This window comes from Equus caballus, chromosome 3 (assembly GCF_041296265.1).
Source record: "Equus caballus isolate H_3958 breed thoroughbred chromosome 3, TB-T2T, whole genome shotgun sequence".
Lineage (NCBI taxonomy): Eukaryota > Metazoa > Chordata > Mammalia > Perissodactyla > Equidae > Equus > Equus caballus.
The window spans coordinates 27,336,071-27,355,725 of NC_091686.1; the positions used below are offsets into that span (position 1 = coordinate 27,336,071).

Here is a 19,655-nt window from a genome sequence, read left to right on the forward strand (position 1 = left end):
TGAGTGTCGCCCGATTTCCTTCTTTTTTCTTTCTTACCTTAGTCTTTCATTTTTTTCCCCTCCATCCCCATTTATGAAAACAAAAGATAACTAAATTGAATGGCAATGAAATTTGTCTGAGGAAGACAGCTTGATTTATAAGCTCAAGGAACTTCCTTTTTGCTCCTCTCCTTATTATTTCATGACTTCTACGAATAGTGTTGCTACTTACAGGGAAGAGAGAGAAGATTTTCAATTGATCTGATTATTTCCCCGGTCCCTCAAACACATAAACACGCTCAACAGAGAAATGTTAACCATCTGTTGAAGAACAACTGAGTTTTGGCAGAGTGTAGAGCAGAGGTTGGCAAACAGAGTAGGCCAAATCCGGCCCACTGCCTGTTTTTGTAAATAAAGTTTTATTGGGACACAACCACGGTCGTTTGTGTCTGTGGTGTCCGTGGCTGCTTTCACAACAACAGCAGATTTGAGGGGTTGTGACAGGGACTGTACGGCCCACAGAGCCTAAAATATTTCCTTTCTGACCCTTTGCAGAAAACGTTTACTGACCTTTGGTATACAGGAAAGAATCGGGGTTTTGGAGGCATTTAATCATTTTGTCACTTTAGGTAAATGCTAGACTTCCTGTAACTCAGTTTCTGCATCTTTGACATGAGAATGACAGGGTCCTTTCCCAGGGTTTTGGGATGTAAAGGACCTAGCACGATGCTTGGCACATAGTAGGGTAACAATGATTATAAACTATTTTTACCCGAGGTTCTTTTGCTAGAAAAATCCAAAATGCCCATCTTATGATTCTAGAAATTCCTTAGAGAACTCAAGGAAAGTGTGTAAAAACCCAAACCAGATAGCTCGGGCATCATTCCTGGGCCTGCTGTATGCCCAAGTCTCCCTTTGCTGGGAGAGGGTGAGAGGACCCGAGTGGGGTACTCTGTGCAGAAGAAATGAGAAGGCAAATAAAGGACGCCACAGCAGAATAGGAAGAAATCTTTAATTTCTATTCAGCTTCAAAGAGTTTGAGAGAGTTTTTTCTTTTCCTTTTAACAAACCGGTTCAAGTACATGCCTTCAGATTATAAAAGTACCTGAAATTGCCCAGAATATCAGCATGCATAGCCTGTTAGTATTTACATATATTTACATAGGGAAACAAGAGGCCGATCTACAGTTATTTACAGTCTACATAGGAGAAGAGAAAGGCAGCCTAATTGTATTTCCTAAAATACAGTAGATGAGGAGTCAGCACATGCATATTTAGATAATATTTGCATGATAGAATGCAATTTTAAAAAAGAGACATACCTTTGTAACTTTCTATGCTAAGGTGTTGCATAATCAAGGTAATTTTTTTGTTTGTTTTGTTTCTAGTCTATTTGCATCAAGTGCTTTAAAATGTTCACTAACACCGAGGCAGAATTATTTACCCTGGCAATTAAAGCAACAGCACACATGATCATTTCCCACTAACTAGCAACAAGCTGCTGGTGAATGAAATATCTATTGTTTCTCATTACCCATCGACCACTGTGGCGAGATCTCTCTGTGTTAAGGCAGTACCTAAGCCATCACCATTAATTATGGAAGTAATATAAATGAGACACTCTCCGCAGTATGTTCTAAATGAAATATTAACAAGGCCAGTGTCTTCGGGCCTGAGAAATGATCTGTTCGAGTGAGCGCTCTACGAAAATGCACAAACTGAAGGCAGACATGCTCGACTTCCAACAGGGGGCTGGACATGGGGGCCTGCCTGCAAGATCTGAATTCCCGCAAAGTCCATTCTCTTAATTCGTTTCTGAAAGACAGAGTTAAGAGTTAATTTCTTAGCCCGAGGCTGCCCCATCGGAAGACTCTGGGAGTTTTATTCCCCGAGTGGTAGAATATGTTTGTGACATAGTGTAAATGAACTGTCAACCTTAAAATCTGAACAAACAGCTTGTTTGGGGTTTGCCCTGAAATCCTGCACGCTCACAAAAACAGTCAGCTCTTGGTTTTCTAAAAGAGCCAATGTGACAGGCCGACTCAGCGGAGTGATTCTGTGCAGAAGAAGGGAAGGGAGGAGCTGTTCGTTTCACCTGACTTTGAAGATATTCTTTGCACCATTATATTAGAACTGAACCCGTTAATTCTGCCTGGCAATAATTTCAAAGGTTTCTTTCAGTATACATGGCTAATACAGAGGCATACATTTATATACAGTAGACAGAGCTAGCTATAACTGAGGTTAAAGAAGTAGAGTAAAAATGGAAAAGTTTTCAAAAACACAAGCTAAATATCTTCTTCTATCTCTTATGAACACTCAATAGTCCTTCAGCACTAGCATCGAGGTGGCCCAATTGGAAATTTTCTGTAACAGGCCATCAGATTTGTCCGGTGTGGAAGGATGACAAATTTATTTTGGTGACAAATTTCTATGGCTCTTCTGCTTAGCCATTTCAAACTAACCTATAGAAGAATGGATACCCCAATACAATTTTCCATCCTAGCCAGAGAACTCCCCACTTGATAAGAAACTGTACTTTGAGCAATGTGGGTATTCCAGGCAGCATCGGCAGGGAACGCCCAGCGAATTCTTTCACGGATATAGACATAGTGTTCTCTTATTTTTAGTGAGACTATTTCTCAGGCCCAGTCAGTTCTAGAACATCTTTGGCAGGCACATGTGAAGGTGGAACAAGCGTGAACAGTATGGCCCACCCGGACTGTACTTAAGCCGTTCTTGTTCCCTTCCCTCGTTGGGAGTACTTCCCACCCCACCGAAGCATGTCTAAAGTCTCAGAATAATAGCAGGTCTCAGAAAGATGAAATCATTCTAAATATTACGCCTCCACTCTTTGGAGACCAGACATAAATCTGTCATGGAACCCTTGGAACATTTATGGCGGGGATTCTGGAACACGAAGGAGGTGTGAAAAGGGCCTCATTTATTTCAAGGGAAAGTTCAGAACGGTTCATCAAATTGAAAACACAGCTTCTGAAAGTCTACCAAGGTCACTCTGCCCTTAGATCCTGCCGAGAGCCTGAGTGGAAATGCTCCCAGGTTTGACCTTCCCAGAACAAACATGACTTTGGAGCTCTTTGGATGGTTGGGGTTGGCTGCCCATTCCTCCCCAAAGCTTAAGGCTAGCGAAGACAAATATATTCTTCTGTCTTTACAAAATCCTTTCCAGCTTTCCATCCGGAACCTACTGGTCCCTGGGCTTGTTCTTGCAAATGTTTCTCAGAAATAAGAGCAACGCCCCTCCTGACTTTCCAACTCATTCTGCCCTGGTCTTCAAGTCAATCTCTTAAAACTCCTTCATGATCTCGCCAGAAACTCATGTCTTTCGTCAAGGAGAATGGTGTAGTCTTTGTCATCTGACATGGATTTGCGGGCATAATATTTGGTATGCTGGAACTGCAGACAAGAAAGGGTCCATGTCACCTTGTAGATTTTCTCCAAATGGAGGCCTGTAGACGTATGGCTGTTATTTGAAAGCTGTAACACATTCGTTCCCTTTCAAACACTTCACTCAAGATATCCTTTGCAATTTGGGGTTGTGGCCTGTGCTAGGAGCAATTGCATTTCTGGTGATGGATTGGCGTATTCCACTGCTTAGCTCTCAGAGCAACTGCCATCAAGCCCTCCTCATAGACTGTGTCCCCAATGTCACCTGGGGAATGACACTCCTTCACCTGCCGTATAAGAGACAGTCTGCAAAGGAAACTCTGAGGCTTTCCACACTTGTGAACCTGTTTTTAGCAAAGAAACTCTTTCCTTGTGGCAAGAGGTAAACATCCTATGTCAACACATTGTCCTTCGTGTTAGTGGGGTAAGGGGTAAGATCGGAACGTGATCTAAATGGATTCTCCAGAACACTCTCTAAGATTTTTAAAGCCTCCATATTTAAAACAAATATCTGCTTTCCTGATCATCTTCCCTTTTTCTATGTGAGAAATTGAGTGGATTTCCCTTCTTTAATAAATGTTAAGAACAGCTTGTGAGTTAGCAAAACTCCCAAAGGCCGTGAAGAAAGTTATATTTCGATACCTGCAGGAAGTATTTGCATGTATCTAAGCCTGTATTGTTTAAAACCTTTGTAGGAATCAACTGTTAGGAACTTGTAGCAATTAATTTGTTAGGAATTAATTGGGGGAGGGTGGGGAACGGGAATGGGTGAGAGTTTCCTCTGCACACCCTGACGTAACGTGTCAGGTATTATCCTCCGAAAGGCCACACTCATTTTACATGTATATGAGTTTATAAGATGGAAATGGCTTAGCTGTCACTGTTTTTGTTGTGGTTCAGTTGATGCTTTGAAAAAAGTCTATGGTCCAAGCGTAGGTTCCTCAGCTGGGCAAGTCTGGCACCTGGAGGTGGCATTTTGAATCAGATGACATTTTTGTTGAGGGTCATTTGCTATTGGAGCTTCTGAGGTGGTGCTGAGTCTTCATTTTTGTTAATCCAAATGGATATAATTTCAATTTAGTTCACTGACTAAATCAACAATGGAAAAATCCCCTTTTAACATTTTTCAAGTGAAGACATAACAACCCACACGTTTCATTTTAGGCCATGTCAGGGCGTCACACTGTGGCCAGATAGGGCCTGGCAGAGAAGGAGCTAAAGAGGTCTCATAAGGAAACCTCAGCTAAATGGGAGACACAGATGAAGGAATGGGCCATATGCAAATTACCGTGTCATGTATTTGGGAAGGAAGTTTTGTAGAGCAGCTGAGATGGATTCCGGAGTGGGTCAATCTGTGTGATTATCTGTGTGGCTTTCAACAAATTGCTTTCGGCCTCTGATACTAAGTGGGCTTCTCTGAAAATGGGAATAATCATTGTCCCTGGCTCGCAGAGCTGTGTGGGGGTAAGAATATCATGCTTTAAAGCTTTCCACACAGTGCCTGCCTGACAAGTTGTAAGCTCTCAATAAATGCTAGCCGTTGTTACCACCTGACTTGTCCCCATTTCTGACAACTCACTAGAAAAGCATGGCAAGTTGGAGGACACAGTCCTTTTGGGTTGAGTTCTCCATTCTCTTCTACTGTCTCCCGTAATTCTGGTGGAAGTTGGTGTGTTGGTTGATAAGCACTAATTCCATGATCACAATTAAATTATATGGCATCACAGTGGAGGAAGAGGACCACTTGCTGGTTGTGGTCACGCTAACGGGGAAGGCCCCGGAGCCTCATTCCTACACAAGCCACATTACTCTACGAACTAAAGGAATACATTAGTTTGTCGGCTTAAAAGATTGTTCTCAGATGGTAAGTAGGGAACACATAACCTTTTGGAGCAGCTTGCATTTGTTCGTCTTTCAAATCAGAGCTTTAAACCATAATTGTTTTTGAGGAAGGGGTGCCAAGCACCGAGGTATCCAGAGATGAATTCCAAAACACTGCGTTGCGCTTTCCCAGGAACGTGGTTATAAACTCTCTTTCGGGAGTGTTGTGGGGAGGCAGGGAAAGACAGAGAGGGTGTGGAGGTAGCCATTTATTCCCTCTGTGACACGTGTGCCCTCTCCTTCGTCCCCGCTAAAGCTCTGTGATAAAGGACCCTGCGTGTTTGCAGAGGCTCAGGCAGGGCAGCTGGTTTCCATTTGGAAGGTGTTTGCTTTCCTAGCAGACCCAGATGAGGGACAGGGAAAGTTTCAAGGGTTTGAAGAGATAGCTTCTTTCCTTCTTGCTACACCTGCTCATTTCAGACACCCTCTTTGTCCTGGGAATTCAGCACCGTAACCACTGCCCGCTTCCGACAGGGCTCTGCTTTCTTCCCTGACCTTGGGGTTCCTAGCCCGATCTAGGCTCCCTGACGCATCCCCTCACACAACTCAACTTTTTGCCTAAACTGATTCATTTGACATTTGCTGTGCAACGTCCTGGTATGGATATGTCTGTAATAAAGCAATCTTAGAACATCTACGACTCTCAAAATCACTGAATATATAGATATTCCGTGATAATGTGTCTATGTTTTTTATACGTCTCATAGTTAAATCTACTTTTAGACAGGAATCTATTCTTTCTTTTAATGAGCATGCATTTTAAAATAGAGAAACTCGAAACTAAACATCAATTGTGTAACATGTATCCTTATTAAAACATAAGTTATATTGGAGTACTAACCAATGCATTACAATTGTTTATATGTGGGGGGTTTTTTCTTTCCTATAGATTGTTTATCAGGAACCTCTGTACCTTTTCCTTTCAAAGAGTCAATATTCATTTTTATTCTATGCTGACAGCTACAAATTGATGGCTAGCAGTTATCAAATAAATGTTGATGAAAAGCAGCTACTTAACATTTTCATCCCAACAAAGGGTTTGGAAGGATGGATAATTTAGATCTCAGACCCAACTATAAATAAACAACTGCTTTCTAAATCCCACCTTTCTGTAGTTGAAGATTGTGCTGCAAATCTAACAAATGATTTCTGAAAGAGAATGATGAGGCTTTATTACCAAGATGCTCTCATGTTAATCCCAACCAAGAATCCTGGATAATTTGACATACACTGTCAAGAGTGATGGCGTAGTTCTCCTCTGGCAGCTTGCAAATGTTTGACTAGATCAGAAATGGTATTCAGGCATGATTAAAGACTCTAGTGGGCTTCCCAGAAATTCTCAGTCCTATGTCATCCACACCCAAGCTCACTGCCATGGCTACAGGATGGAGACGCCACGCCCAGTTCCTGTGATTAGCGACTTCATACAACCTACAGGCTTCTGATAAATCGTTCTTAAAAAATCATTTAGGGGAGCCCACAGCCCTATCCAATGTTTATATGTCAAGGCATCACTATTATCACGATGGATCAGGAAGCAGTGGTGACAAATAACAAAACATTGCTTCAAATATTTTATAAAGGACTTGTTAAGATTATTTCCTTTATATATGGCTCTTTCATCTTTTCTGAATATGTACTGATGCCCCCAAAAGTGGCTTGAAAGTCATTTGACAGTGATTAAAGTGCTCTTTTAAATTTTTTTTTATCAGTTTAAAGATGTTTTATCTTGTATCAGCAGTTCTGGCTTATTTACTAATGAGATTTCTCTAATGTGGCTCAGTCTCATTCTACTGATAGGCAGACCGAAAAGCTGATGAACTAAAAATTACAACTTTTTATTAAACTGTCATCATATCTGATTATATAAAGATGTCACTCAGAGGCTGCCATTGCTACAGCTGAAAAGAGAATTCCCTGAGAAGCCAAAGGGTAGTGGGTTTGGGGCTAGAAGATACTGTCATGTCACTATATAACTGCCCAGCAAGAAAGGAAAGGAAAGCGAGTGCGGGTTGAACCGAGCAAGAATCAGAGAGGGTGACTTTGCCAAACGTACGCAGTTGATCTTCAGAGTGGAGGAGGTGGTCTCTGCTTTCAGGTGCCCCTACTGTGCTGTGTCCTTCTACAAAGCCAGAGCCACTTGTGATTGGATTTAGATTGTTTATCACCCTGAGCCTAATGGCAAAGGAATCAAAGCCAGCTCTTGATCAAAGACTGGGGTTTTCTAAAATTTATGGTTTTCATCATGGTAGCCAAATGTAAGATTTACATGAAATGAGGTCAACTGCAATTGCTCGCAGATTCCACGGAGGGAAAATGCATGCCCCTGGCTCCCTCATCAACGTGATTCTGAATCAATGTGAGTGCAGAACTTCTTTGCAAAAATCCCGTTCCATCAATGCAAGAGTGCAACATGATATCATTTTAGAAGGTCCTAGTGGCAAAGTATTATGTTGGGTTTGGAAGAATTCCTCTTTTTGCTTTCCCAACTGGCCTGCTTTGATCTTTTCTCAGGATTGGTGCAGCTGTGAAAGGCCAATTTGTCGTGATGTATGAATGCTTTTATTATAACCACCCTCAGGTAGGGGTGGGGAGCCTGGATTTGAGGATGAGCTAACTGGATTCTCTCATCACTTGGGAGTTGATGGCAAATCACCTGACCACTCTTTAGTGGTTTTGGCAGCTGCAAAGTAAAATGGAAATCTAAGACAGATATCCAGAAAATTATGCAAAGCCCCATCTTCACCTGAACTCTGCTAAGAAATATTGAGGCCGAGATGATATTGGCTTGAGTTAGTGGGACGAGCATCTCCATCTTTCAATTTGTCTTTAGAGGCACTCTGCTTCCCTTTTTTTCCACATGGGATGCAGAGGAGTCAGATAAGCCACTCGAAAGTCTTTAGATAAATGTGCCAGGTGCTAAGCTAAGGGTTATTAGGAATAATAATTCACTGAAAGGAAATTTGGATGACATGTACTTATTTCCATTAGACTTGAGCCACACAAATCAATTTGAAAAGAAACAGCTGAATCCAAGAAAATACTGGCTATTTGGGGAGTGGGCACGGTGAGGGGGTTGGGGAAGTAACAAACCAATTTCTATTTGATTAAGTTGAAGTCATGTCAGGTGTTCAAACTCTGGAAGAATGGGACCTGTCTAATATGGTCAAGCAGCCAGTTATTATGAAAACTCAAGCCTCTTTCCCCTCCCGCACCACTGCACAGCCCTCCCTACAATTATGTCACCTGCCTGTATTTGACCGTTTGGTTTTCAGACAAATTCAAATGTGACCACAGATGCTGACACTGAAGCCCCTCATCCCAAAAAAAACAATCAAAAAAGCCCAAGTCTGCTTTATAGCACTTTCCTAAAATTATAACACCTTGAGACCCTGATTCTCAGAATGACCTTGGCTCCCAATGGTTCTAGAATGCAATCACAGTGAGTGCATTTGGGGAGATGGTGCTCCATTAAGCACTCTCCTTGGGCACGATTTAAACCCTACAGGGGGAGAAAAGTGGTAAGCTTTGGGCAGTAAGCTTTGGGTAGGGACGGAAATGCATTTCCCCTCAATCGAATGTCCTTAATGTTTTCCTAATGGTGACCTTATCCCCAGTTACCTTTTTCCATCCTCTTCTGCAACCCCCCTCCCTATCAGCTGATAATTAGTTGATGTGGCAAGGGCCATGATGCACATAAATAATCATAAGATGCCAGATAAACTGTATTGGTTTTAAATTAGAGCTGTGCTTACCGTGTGTCCCTATGAACACCAGCCTATTATTTTTAATTATGGCTTGCAAAGCAAAGTGATTTCTTGCCCTCTTTACAGCATCCCTGACAGTATTCTGTCAGCCTGGATGATATGGTGCCCTGTCGGCACACACATCCCTAGCCACACCACCAACTGTTACTCAAAAGATGAATCAAAAGTGACCGATTGCACCCATTACCACTTGCATTTTGAAGTGGACTGGGAGGAAATGCACCCCCTTAGCCACTGTCCCATTGCCCCATTGCAAATATGACATTCAGAAAAAGGTTTTCACAGGATCTGGATGAATTAAGACATGCCTCATGTGTGTGCATGAGACATGTATGTATGGCTGGGAGTACGTGTTTATGTTTGTGTATTAAACATTTTAACACAACATTGCAAACCCTTCCCCTAGCAACACATGGGAAAAGAATAAAGGAAAGATCTGGCACCACTTCCACTTAGGTTTTCTACCTGATGGGCCATTATTAGAATGCTTGGTTAATTCAGATAGAAGGTTCTAGAAATATCTTGGTGTCAAATTACATTATGCATTGAGAAGTCAAGGGGTTGGATGAATCTTTTCTTGCATGCTCAAAAGGATACCGTCTTTTTCTCTTTGCTCGGAAGAGATGTCTGACGTGATTTATTGATATGTGTATTTATTTTCGAAGCCTTTTCCTATATGAGGTGTAAAAAGTCACACCAGCTTTACGAGCGGGGTTTATGAACTCGTTTTTCCAGGATGGTCACATCATACGTTTTACAGTCATGTGCTCTGAGTTCAGTCCCCTTTGCCGTGCTGAGATCCAGTTACAGCTGAACCGGGTAGAGAGAGGCTCGCTAATTCCCAGACAGGATAAAGTCATCTCATTACCTCTCTTCTTAATAAAAATTGTTTTGGCCTTTCTGCTTTGATTTCCAGCAACAAGGAGCTGCCACTACCGTCTACTGTGCCGCTGCTCCAGAACTCGAGGGCCTGGGAGGAATGTATTTCAACAACTGTTGCCGCTGCGTGCCCTCATCAGAAGCTCAGAGTGAGGAGACTGCCCGGGCCCTGTGGGCGCTCAGCGAGAGGTTAATCCAAGAAGGACTTGGCAGCCAGTCGGGCTAAGTGGAAACTCCAGCAAGGTTTGGCACACACACCCACCCTGTGTGTGTGCGCGTGCATAGCTGCCAACGATAGACCCCTTCCAACTTCTTATCCAGGGGCTTTCCATGTCCCTCCGACATAGATCCGCCAGAGTAAAGGAAATGAGTAGTCACAACACAGTGAAAAATGCTAAGTACCAATGGGAAGCAGGGAATTCTAGGGCTAAAGGGACAGTCTCTCTTTTCTGGGGCTGTGTTAGGCTTGGGTACCTTTGCTTTTCTGGTGGTGAACACTTAATTGGTACGTGGGTTCCTAGTTCATTGTAGAAGCACAAGCAATTCTGTCTCCCTGTTTAGAACAGCCTGGTGCCCCCTGTCCCACCCAGCCGCCACCACAGCCACAGGGTACCATGTCCACACTGCAACCAGGAGCTGGCTTTCTCCTCTTTAGGAAGGAGAAAGCAAGTGTTTATCCTTCTTTGCTGCATTGATCCAGGAGACAATTGTTTCATCCGTCCTGACCAAGTCTAGTGGGCTTGGCAATGACTGGGGAGAGAACTCTCTGACCCTTCTTCCAGCCAAGATGGAGGTGACACTTAGAAACAGGTGGTGTAGACAGAGCTAGTGGGTTGCAAAAACACTGGTCCGCCAACTCCCTTGCCAAAACTTTACAAAAAATTCTTTAGAGAGTATAACAAACAATTTTTGCAAATCATCCCCTTGACTACTTGACAGGCGGGAAAGGAAGCATTGCGTCCATAAGAATATACAGGATATTTTTGGAGTGGGGGATAAAAAGTCGTTCCTTTCATTCTTCATTCACAGTTTCAAGAAACAACCTGGTGGCAGGTGTTCACAGCTTCCCAATGTTCCTGCTTTAGCATTCTGCTTAAACTTCCTCTTCTTCCTCCCATCCTAAGCTTAATAAAAGAACATGCTTGAATATGATCACCTGAAGTTTGTATCGTTTCTTTAAATGTTTGTTTCAGTTTTGTTTTGTCTTGTTTTTTTAGAAAAGAAATCTACAGGAAAAATAAAGGGCTTCTTGTAGATGCCAGGAAAACACCATTCTTGCTTCTTCTCTGAGTTTGTTTTGTTTTTGTGCTTTGTGGCTGTCTGTGGGCCAAGTTGTCTCACGCAATTAGCATGCCAGCATCATCTTTTCTGTTGAAGAAAGAAAGAAAAAGAAAAATGACTATTGTTTAATTTCACCTTCAGCGGTTTTGTTATTACTGAGAGTGGGTTAGCTCGGTCCTCAGTGCTTTGCCCCCCCCGACCCCGTACCCACCAAGTTCTTGGTGATTAGAGAATATCTCTAGGCATCAGAATGAGCTTTGGAGGCTCTCTCCTACTCATTCCTTTTTCACAAACACCTTGGTTTCCAGGCCATTCCAGTAGGGAGGTAGGAAAGTCCACTTTGGCAAGATGGAGAGATGCTTTTGCTGAAATACCAGGAAGGTGGGGCAGGGTGTGTGTGTCATTGTTCCTCCTCCTGATAATGGCAGCTTCAGGCCAGACAGTACCATGAATCTCTGGGCCTCTGACTCTGTGGTACGGTCCACTCAAATACCATTGCTTTCCAGTGGCGGATAGCTACATCCACCCATCTGGCCATATTCTCCCTTACAAAACCCTTATTATCATGGCTCCTTTAAAACTATGACTCAGATAATGTCCCTTTTCTGGTCCAAACCCTCCAGGCCTTCTGAGATTGACCATTTGCAAAAGTGGCCGTCATAATTCCCCTTCCAGTCTCTACACCTCCAGTGATCCTTTCCCACACTAAGTCTGGCCTTGGCCACACGACTTGCTTTGGCCAATTTGGAAAAGTGCTTGTGCATTGGGGCTTGCCCTCTCTTGCTGCTCTTTTGAACCCTGCAACCACCATCTCATGAATGAGCCTGGGCTATCCTGCTGGATGCTAAGAGACACGTGGTCACTACCCAAACTGACATCAAGCTAGCCATTAAACATGCAAGTGAGGCCATTCCAGACTATTTGGCCCTAGCCGAGCAAACCCAGATGAGAAGAAACTCTCCAGTCAACCCACAGAACTGCAAAAGATAAAAGTTTATGTTAAGCCACAAAGTTTCGGGATTACTTGTTACGCAGCAAATCTTAACTGATACAATTTCTCATCTCACTGAGAAAAGTTCGATTTTTTTTTACCTGCTCAAATGTTACCCCTTTTCTGATGAGGTGACATCCCCTGCATTCATGGTGGCATCTCATTTGCCTACCACTTACCCCTTATTTTTCTCCACAGCACTTAATGCCAGCAGATGCATTGTGTGTCTACACATCCATTTTCTCTTTTCTCTCTGCACCTTCTATAATATAAACTCCATGAGAGTCGTCTGTTTTGTTCACGACTGTGGCCATAGTACCTTGAACTGCTCCTGTCACATAGTAGGGACTTAGTATATAACCATTGAAGGAAAGAGTGATTCTTGGTGACTAGGCCTTATATTCACGAAAATAATTCCCATGTTTGTGAGAACGATTAATTGCGAGCCACCCGCTGCGCTAAGCAGGCTGCAACATCATGTCTGATTTCTAACATGACCACACCCCTACCAGGGGGCCGTCCTCCTCCTCTCTCGTGGATGAGGAAACTGAAGGCAAGAGGTTTCATAATTTGCCGTTGTCCACCCAGCTCAGAAGTGATAGAGCTGCGATTCACACCCGGGTCGGTTTGATTTCACAGTCGTGCAGCTTCCCTGCACCAATGCCACTTGTAGTAAGGTAAACACGTGCTTTCCGACCTTAAGGTCTCAGGCTGAGCAGAGAAGTACTTGACTTTATGGGTCTGAATCTAGCTAAGTTTCAGGCATTGGGTGAAGATGGAAGTTAAGCCACAACAATGAAGATGATGGAGCATCATCAGCCAAGATGATGTCCAAAACATCCAAGAGAACCAGGGGGGGCCTGCCTCCTGCTCTGTTCAGGCCTCTGTGCTGACCGAGTCCCATGTGGGTCCTTTATCAGGTGGGTAAGATGAGGCTTGGGGGAACTTGACAAGGGGAGGGGAGTATTCCCCTAAATCAAGAAGCTGCCTGAGTCAGACAAAGTCTTCATACAACCGTTCATTCAGCAAATGTCTACCAAGAACTACGTTGTAGAAATTCAGAGTTTAGAGTAACCTTCCCTCTAGTTCCCGCTATAAAGGAATTTATATCTTGGGTCTATGGGAGTCTTCACAGGGCACAAAGTCCTAGTCAACTTTACCAAAATTCTCCAAGATACACCGAGGCCCCAGAACATAGCCAGGCCTGCTCTTTCCCATCATGCCCTGTGTCCACTCAGTCAGACATTGCCAGCCCCTGTGAGCCATTTCTCTTGCCAGACACGTGAAGCTTACTTCTTTGGCTAATTTGGCAGGGGCGATTCCTGGACAGGTGAGTAAGTGGGTGACCGTAAAGCCTCCCTCCTTTTTTAGCTTATTTTATACCCAAGGTTATTGCTTACCATCTGTCATGATATATGTATGTCTAGATAGATGACAGATAATAGATAGATGGATATGTAATATATTAGATATGTAATATATGCTTTAATTACATAATAATGATCCCATTTACCATCATCACTATTACTAATTGCAGATACTGTTTATTGAGCATTTACTATGTATCAATTGCTGGTTGAGGCAAATCACACCCATCTTCTTATTTTATGCTCAGATGATGAAACTGAGGTTTACAGAGACAAAGTAACCTATGCACAGTCCCAGAGCTGATGAGTAGCAGAGTCAGGATTTGAATCCATGGCCATCGCCTTCAAGTCCATGTGCCTTCCATTACAAATCACTGTTTAATGGGCGGCCTCTAGACCAGCAGTGTATGTACATTAAATTTATACAATGGGTGAATTTTTCACAAACGAGGACTATTGGGCTCCTTATCCAAGCATGGGATCTGGCTCTCTTCCTGGTACCCAATGCCTAGTATAAACTTTACAAATTGTTTCTGCACGTGCTATTAGTCCAGCAATAATGGCTTCAGCCCCATAGATCCTGTCTCCTCTTCGGGTTGTAAATAGGTCTGCAGCTGGCCTTGTTTCCCTGGGTTTAGCTTCTAATAGACTCAGTGTCCAGAGTTCTCCAACACTGCCCCAAGGCCGTAGAATCACCCAGAATAGGAAGAGTGAGCCAGTTTCTCTGCAGTCATTTTCTTTCGAGTTGCTCTCTCTTCCTAAGTTTCTTTAAACCCAAAAGGCAGCCAGTTTCCACTTTCACGGCTGATTAAGGGAGACCTTTCTGCAACTTATCAATAGGAAACAAGAAATTGAAGCGTCCCCAGCTATGACTGAAGCTGCGGCTTGTGGTTTTGCTCTTTAAAATGGGGTTATGGGTGGTTTTGTTTTGAACTTCAATCAAGGAGGCCTGATTACTTTCATTAAGGTCAGCACTAGGCCAGACAGCCTTGGCTTGCAAAATGGCTGCCCATTCTGGTCACCAGCAGGTACCATTTTTAGAAGTTTACATTAAAAACAGCATCTCAAATAGCAATACTTACCCCATGTGTTAACTCTGTGCTTTTCAACATATCCAAACCAGTTTGGTTGAATTCATTTTAGAATACTAAATATCACAAAATATTATCCACGTGACCACTGGAAAAAGCTACTCTGAATTATCTATTGACGAGAGGATATACTAACAATAAAAGCAATTTTTAGAAAGAAAAAGAAAGGCTCAAATACTACTACTCTAACAGAAATTTTCGTCTTTGTTTATTACCTTTCAAATCTTCACACTATTTGGTTTCATGCTCTCCTTTGATCATTTCCCCCGAAAATTATCTTATTTCTCAGTTTTCACAGTTATTTTAAAGGATGCCTAATATATCATCTTGCTGGTGGGTCATCATTTGGAAACCCCTACTGTGGGACATTTAAGTTATTTCTAGTTTTTGCTGTTAGAACTAATGGCTCAATTCGCGTCTTCATGCCTACAGCTTTTTCCTTCTATTAATTTACCTCCTCATACATTTGCAGACCTCAGACTATTGGGTCCAAGAGTTTATATTTGGCTCTTGCTGCATATTTCCATGTGCTCTCTGGAAGGGTTACCACCAGCAGAACACACCTTCTGACTTTTATAACCTTATCAGCATTGGGCATTGCCATTTAATTTTTTTTTTTTTTACATATTTAAACTTCATATTGTCACTATCTGTAACTATTTATATAAAATACCCCCAAGCAGCCAGTCAACTTATTTAAAGTATAAGCATCTTGTCTTTCATTTTCCCACTGGACCAAGTTCACAATTTTAATTAGAGTGGAAATTCCGGGTAAGTCTGTATTCGGTTTGAGTAGGAAAAAATCAGTTCAGCCAAGCGACTGCGTCTTTACCACATTATTCAACCAGTGAATGTCTTGCCTTTTTTTCCTTTTCAATCACCAATCTAGTACTTCATGGACCCCATCTGAATGCCGTGCAAAGACCAAAACCAAAAGCCAAGGCTCTTGGGTTCCTTCTGGCTTATGCGTTTATCCCACTAGCTGAAGTACTGTGTGCTTTTCTGAAATGTTCCACACCACTCAGAAAGATTGTCTCGCATCTAAGCTGATCTGTTTCCAAGGGCAGGCCCTGCTGCATCTTAGGTGTGAGAGAATAAAAGCTTCCTTTAATTTTCAAAGTAGGTGTATACAAAGTGTATCCACCACTCATCCAGATTAGGGAGGCTCGGGGTCCTCCTCCAGCTTCCCTGATTGCATCTGATGTTCCCTAGGAGCTTGTCCTTTTCCTGTGGAATCATGACAATTTCCCATTTGGTGCTGGGCACCCCACATGCAAACATCCACTTTTATAAAGTATGATTTCCTGAGGGCTAACCAATACTTTGTGCAAAACACTGAACTGAAATGCTGGTTTTGTTCAGTTCAATCTCACGACTTTTGAATTCAATGTTACTGTCCCCTTTTCACCAATGAGGAAAATATTTGAATCCTGGGGCCACCACTTCCTGTGTTTTGACGTCCCAGTAATTTCACCTCTCTGAGCCCGTGTGTCTCCAACCTCACTCTCCGTTTGTGGTTTCTCCTACCCCTCCAACTTCATTCCTCCCTTGTTTTATTTCCTATATACAGATTTGTGTAGACTCTTCTAAGCTGATCAAATGCGGATTCTGTTAGTAATTTACCTGAATATGGTTTTATTCTTTCTCTATATCCTTTAGATAATGACTTGTGAGATTGGTTCAGGGGGGAAAAAACTCCTATCATTTTTATTTAAATACAGTTGATCTTAGAAATAATTGTTGAACAATTTTCCTTTAAACAAAATTTATTGCTGTTTTTATTAGAAAGTTAAAATGTATGCTCAGCACTTAAACTCAGAAAAACAAATACGCCCACAGTCCCACCCCTCAAAAACAACCACTGTAAATATTGTGATATAGTTCATCCTTTTTTAAAATGCATTTAAAAATTTATTTGTATCTTTTAAGTTTTAGTTTTATATAATTTTGATTATACTCCATATGGAGTTTTATATATTTCAAACTAAATAAATTCTTGATAAAGCTTTTAATGCCTTTCTGATCCTGCATTCAGTGAACAGACATAATTACTTAATCGTTTTCTTGTTATTGGGGCATTGTTTCCCTCACTATCATATTTCATTAATATAAATAATGCTTCAGTAAATATATTCACATAAGATTTGGGAGGGATAGTTTATTTTCTTAATGTGGATCCCAAAGAAAATGCAGGATCAAACAATATGGAAATTTTTAAGATTCTGGGTACCTACTGGCGAGAAACTTTCTCTGGGCTGTCCATGTGGCTGGTTTTGATCTCTGCCAAGAGTTTTCTTTGAGAAGAGCAGGTGTGTTTTCACCCAGGTGGATTTGCTGCTGATCAGTTCATTTTCCCCAGATACTCTGCCTGTCTGGTGCTTGGCAGTGTTAATCTCACTGAGGGCTGCCCATTAAAGGCCCCGGGTGGGGAACGCTCTTTCCTTCTGGAACCAAGACAGGAGAGGGCAGGAGTGTTGCGTCAGCGAAAAAGAAAAAGGCTGAATTCGAAAGAAAGAAGCTCAACTTTGGGTCAGCTGGTTTTGCCAGCCTTTCCATGGTGTTATAGTGTTGGTTGTTCTGCTGCGTAAGAACCTACCGAGAACGTTGGAAGTCTCTCTTGGCCACATTGGTAAATGTGCAGAGTTCTCGGCCCAGTTTTCTGAAACAGGGCTCGCCCTTCGATGTGGTCCCAGGATGCTGTACCTGGTGGGGCCTAGATCTGAAAGACCTCGTGATGAAGCACTTGGCTTTTTGCTCTTATTAGTGGCTGCCTTCAGACCCACTTCAGGGAGAAAGGCTGAGCAGATCCCCTCTGGATCATTTAAGAAAAATTTCAGTCACGAGACCCTGTTTCCTGAACAAGATTCCAGACCCTTCTAGAAGCCTGCGTAGATCTCCCTAAATATTCCCAAAACCTTTACAACATCCACACTCTCAAAACAGAGAAGTAAAAGACATGGAAAAAAACAATATACAAACATAGATAGATTTAATCTCAATGTAATAATAGGTATTATTAGTAATAAATACTGTTTAAAGTAAAATATTAAAATAAATGAAATCACAAAGATCATTATTAATAATATGAACCAGACCCTCGGACCCAGAAATTCAACTTCTAAATGTTCACCCTAAAGTGGAGTGGGTCTCCCAGCCTGGACAGATGATAGGAGAGTGTATGATTGTGTGTGTGTGTGTGTAGAGGCATCAGGAGTTTCCAATTCAAAAACTGCATCAACCTACTAAGGGGTCTGAGAAGTCCTGTTATTAAAAACAAATAAACCATTTAACTACATTTAAACCTAAAGCCTTTGAACACAGGCCACAGTTTTTTAAAGATGCTTGTTTGTTAACGGAAACGATAGTGTTCTCCAGGACACAATAGAGAAATGTTTTTCTTAAAGCAATAATAATTAATAGTAATAGTAATAATGAAAAACTGAGATCCATGTAACTGTGTCCAACAGTTGAAGGCAGGGCTCCCTGACTACCATGAAATGATGCTGTGGAAGAAATGTAATTGACTGAAATGATGTTTTTAACATATTAAGTGAAAAATGTGGGTTATAAAAGAGTTCGAGGGTATGATCCCGTTTTTGTTAAACAAATACATATTTGTGTTTCTGTACATGTAAATTATGTATTAAGAGAAAGAGAGAGAGGTCTGACAGGTGCTAATGACGGTCATCTCTGGGTAGAGGAAATGTGGGTGACTTTTTCTTTCTGCTTATCTATATTTCTCACATTTTCTACAATGAAAGTATGCCCTACTACGTTAAAAAAAATAGAAGTTATGAAAACTAAGACGAAACATGCCAGTGATTGTAAAACGTGCCCCACGGCCTCTCTAAGCTCTATAGCACAGCTGTGGGCTGACGTGAGTCCAGTTAGCGATCCTCCAGAAGGTTCTCTCGGGCTGACACAGTCACACAAATGGAATGACTTTCGAGTTCCACAGGAACAGGGTAGAGAATTTTTAGGGCTGTGTCAGACAGAGAAAAATACATTTGAAAAATAAAAGCAGGTGGCTCATTTTGGGTCACTTTATTTAAATAACTAGCTGGCTGGCTGAGGTCTACCTTTCGTTGCTCTGCGTGTACAAACACCACCTCCCTGTGGCTTTGGCCAGGTGAGCCTCTCCTCTGCTAGAGTCTGACGTCCTGCCAAGGTTGAGTGACGTCCTCCAGTGACTGACCGCCTCAGCTCTCCACCTCAGTGCACCCATGTTAACCTTGAGTATTCGTATCCAGCTTTTGCAGAACCCTGACTGTGGGTGTATGCCAAGCCCCTTTCCACATTTTGTTTTATTATTGCTTCCTAAAAGTTTGAACTAAATGATAAGCTGAAGCCTTGGTTTTGTTTATCCATTTGGTCTCTGCCGATGTAAAGCTTAAAAAAAATATATATTATTAGAAAAGTAAAGTTGTATATCCCATGTTACTCTAAATAGATATACCCATCAAAAAATCTTGAAAGAAATATTCAGGCATAAAAATATTGGCAACGTTGCTATAACTATTGAGTGGAGAGAAATCCTGGGTGCAGGCGAAAACTTCTTTCTTCGAATTTGGATGGTAACTGATTATTCTGGACTTAATTTTTTTTCCCTGAGTTTTGTGAAATTCTATTTGGGATGAAAGGATTAAAAGTACACCATTTAGCAAGAAAACAGGAATAACTAAGAAAAATATCAAAATGATTCTCTACCAACTATCTGTCTACATGAGAGCAAGACCAGTGTGACTCCCTCATACCAGCACCATGAGCTTTATCAATTAAATTGAGAGGAAATGGCCTCACCAGATCTGCCCTGACTTTCAATTCCAGGACAGGGAGATTCCCTGAGAATTCTCAGTGCTTTGCAAATTGGCCTGAGTGCATTTCTGCCATTCCAAGTTTTCACAGGCTGGTCTTCATGATTCCTGAGACCCTGTCAGTGGTTCGTGACTAGCTCACGCCCTTTTCAATGGTTCGCATCTTTGATCACTAACGTTTTTTAAAGATACACAAA

At 42.0% G+C, this 19,655-nt stretch overlaps 2 protein-coding genes across 3 annotated transcripts in view; one reads left to right on the forward strand and one right to left on the reverse strand.

Moving 5' to 3' along the window:
• Positions 1–11,066, forward strand: part of WWOX (WW domain containing oxidoreductase) — a 934,161-nt gene extending 923,095 nt beyond the window's left edge. Inside the window, exons 9-10 of one of the 2 annotated variants that reach the window (XM_023638672.2) lie at positions 9,952–10,157; positions 10,944–11,066. In XM_023638672.2, the coding sequence (XP_023494440.1) occupies positions 9,952–10,140 (189 nt within the window). In that variant the 3' untranslated portion in view covers positions 10,141–10,157; positions 10,944–11,066. Of the gene's footprint in view, positions 1–9,951 lie in introns of both variants that reach the window. The other variant, XM_001501803.5, reaches the window with a different exon arrangement.
• Positions 978–19,655, reverse strand: part of MAF (MAF bZIP transcription factor) — a 352,278-nt gene continuing 333,600 nt past the window's right edge. Inside the window, exon 3 of the mRNA XM_070262084.1 lies at positions 978–11,282. The gene's annotated coding sequence lies outside the window, so the exon portion shown is untranslated. The remainder of the gene's footprint in view (positions 11,283–19,655) is intronic.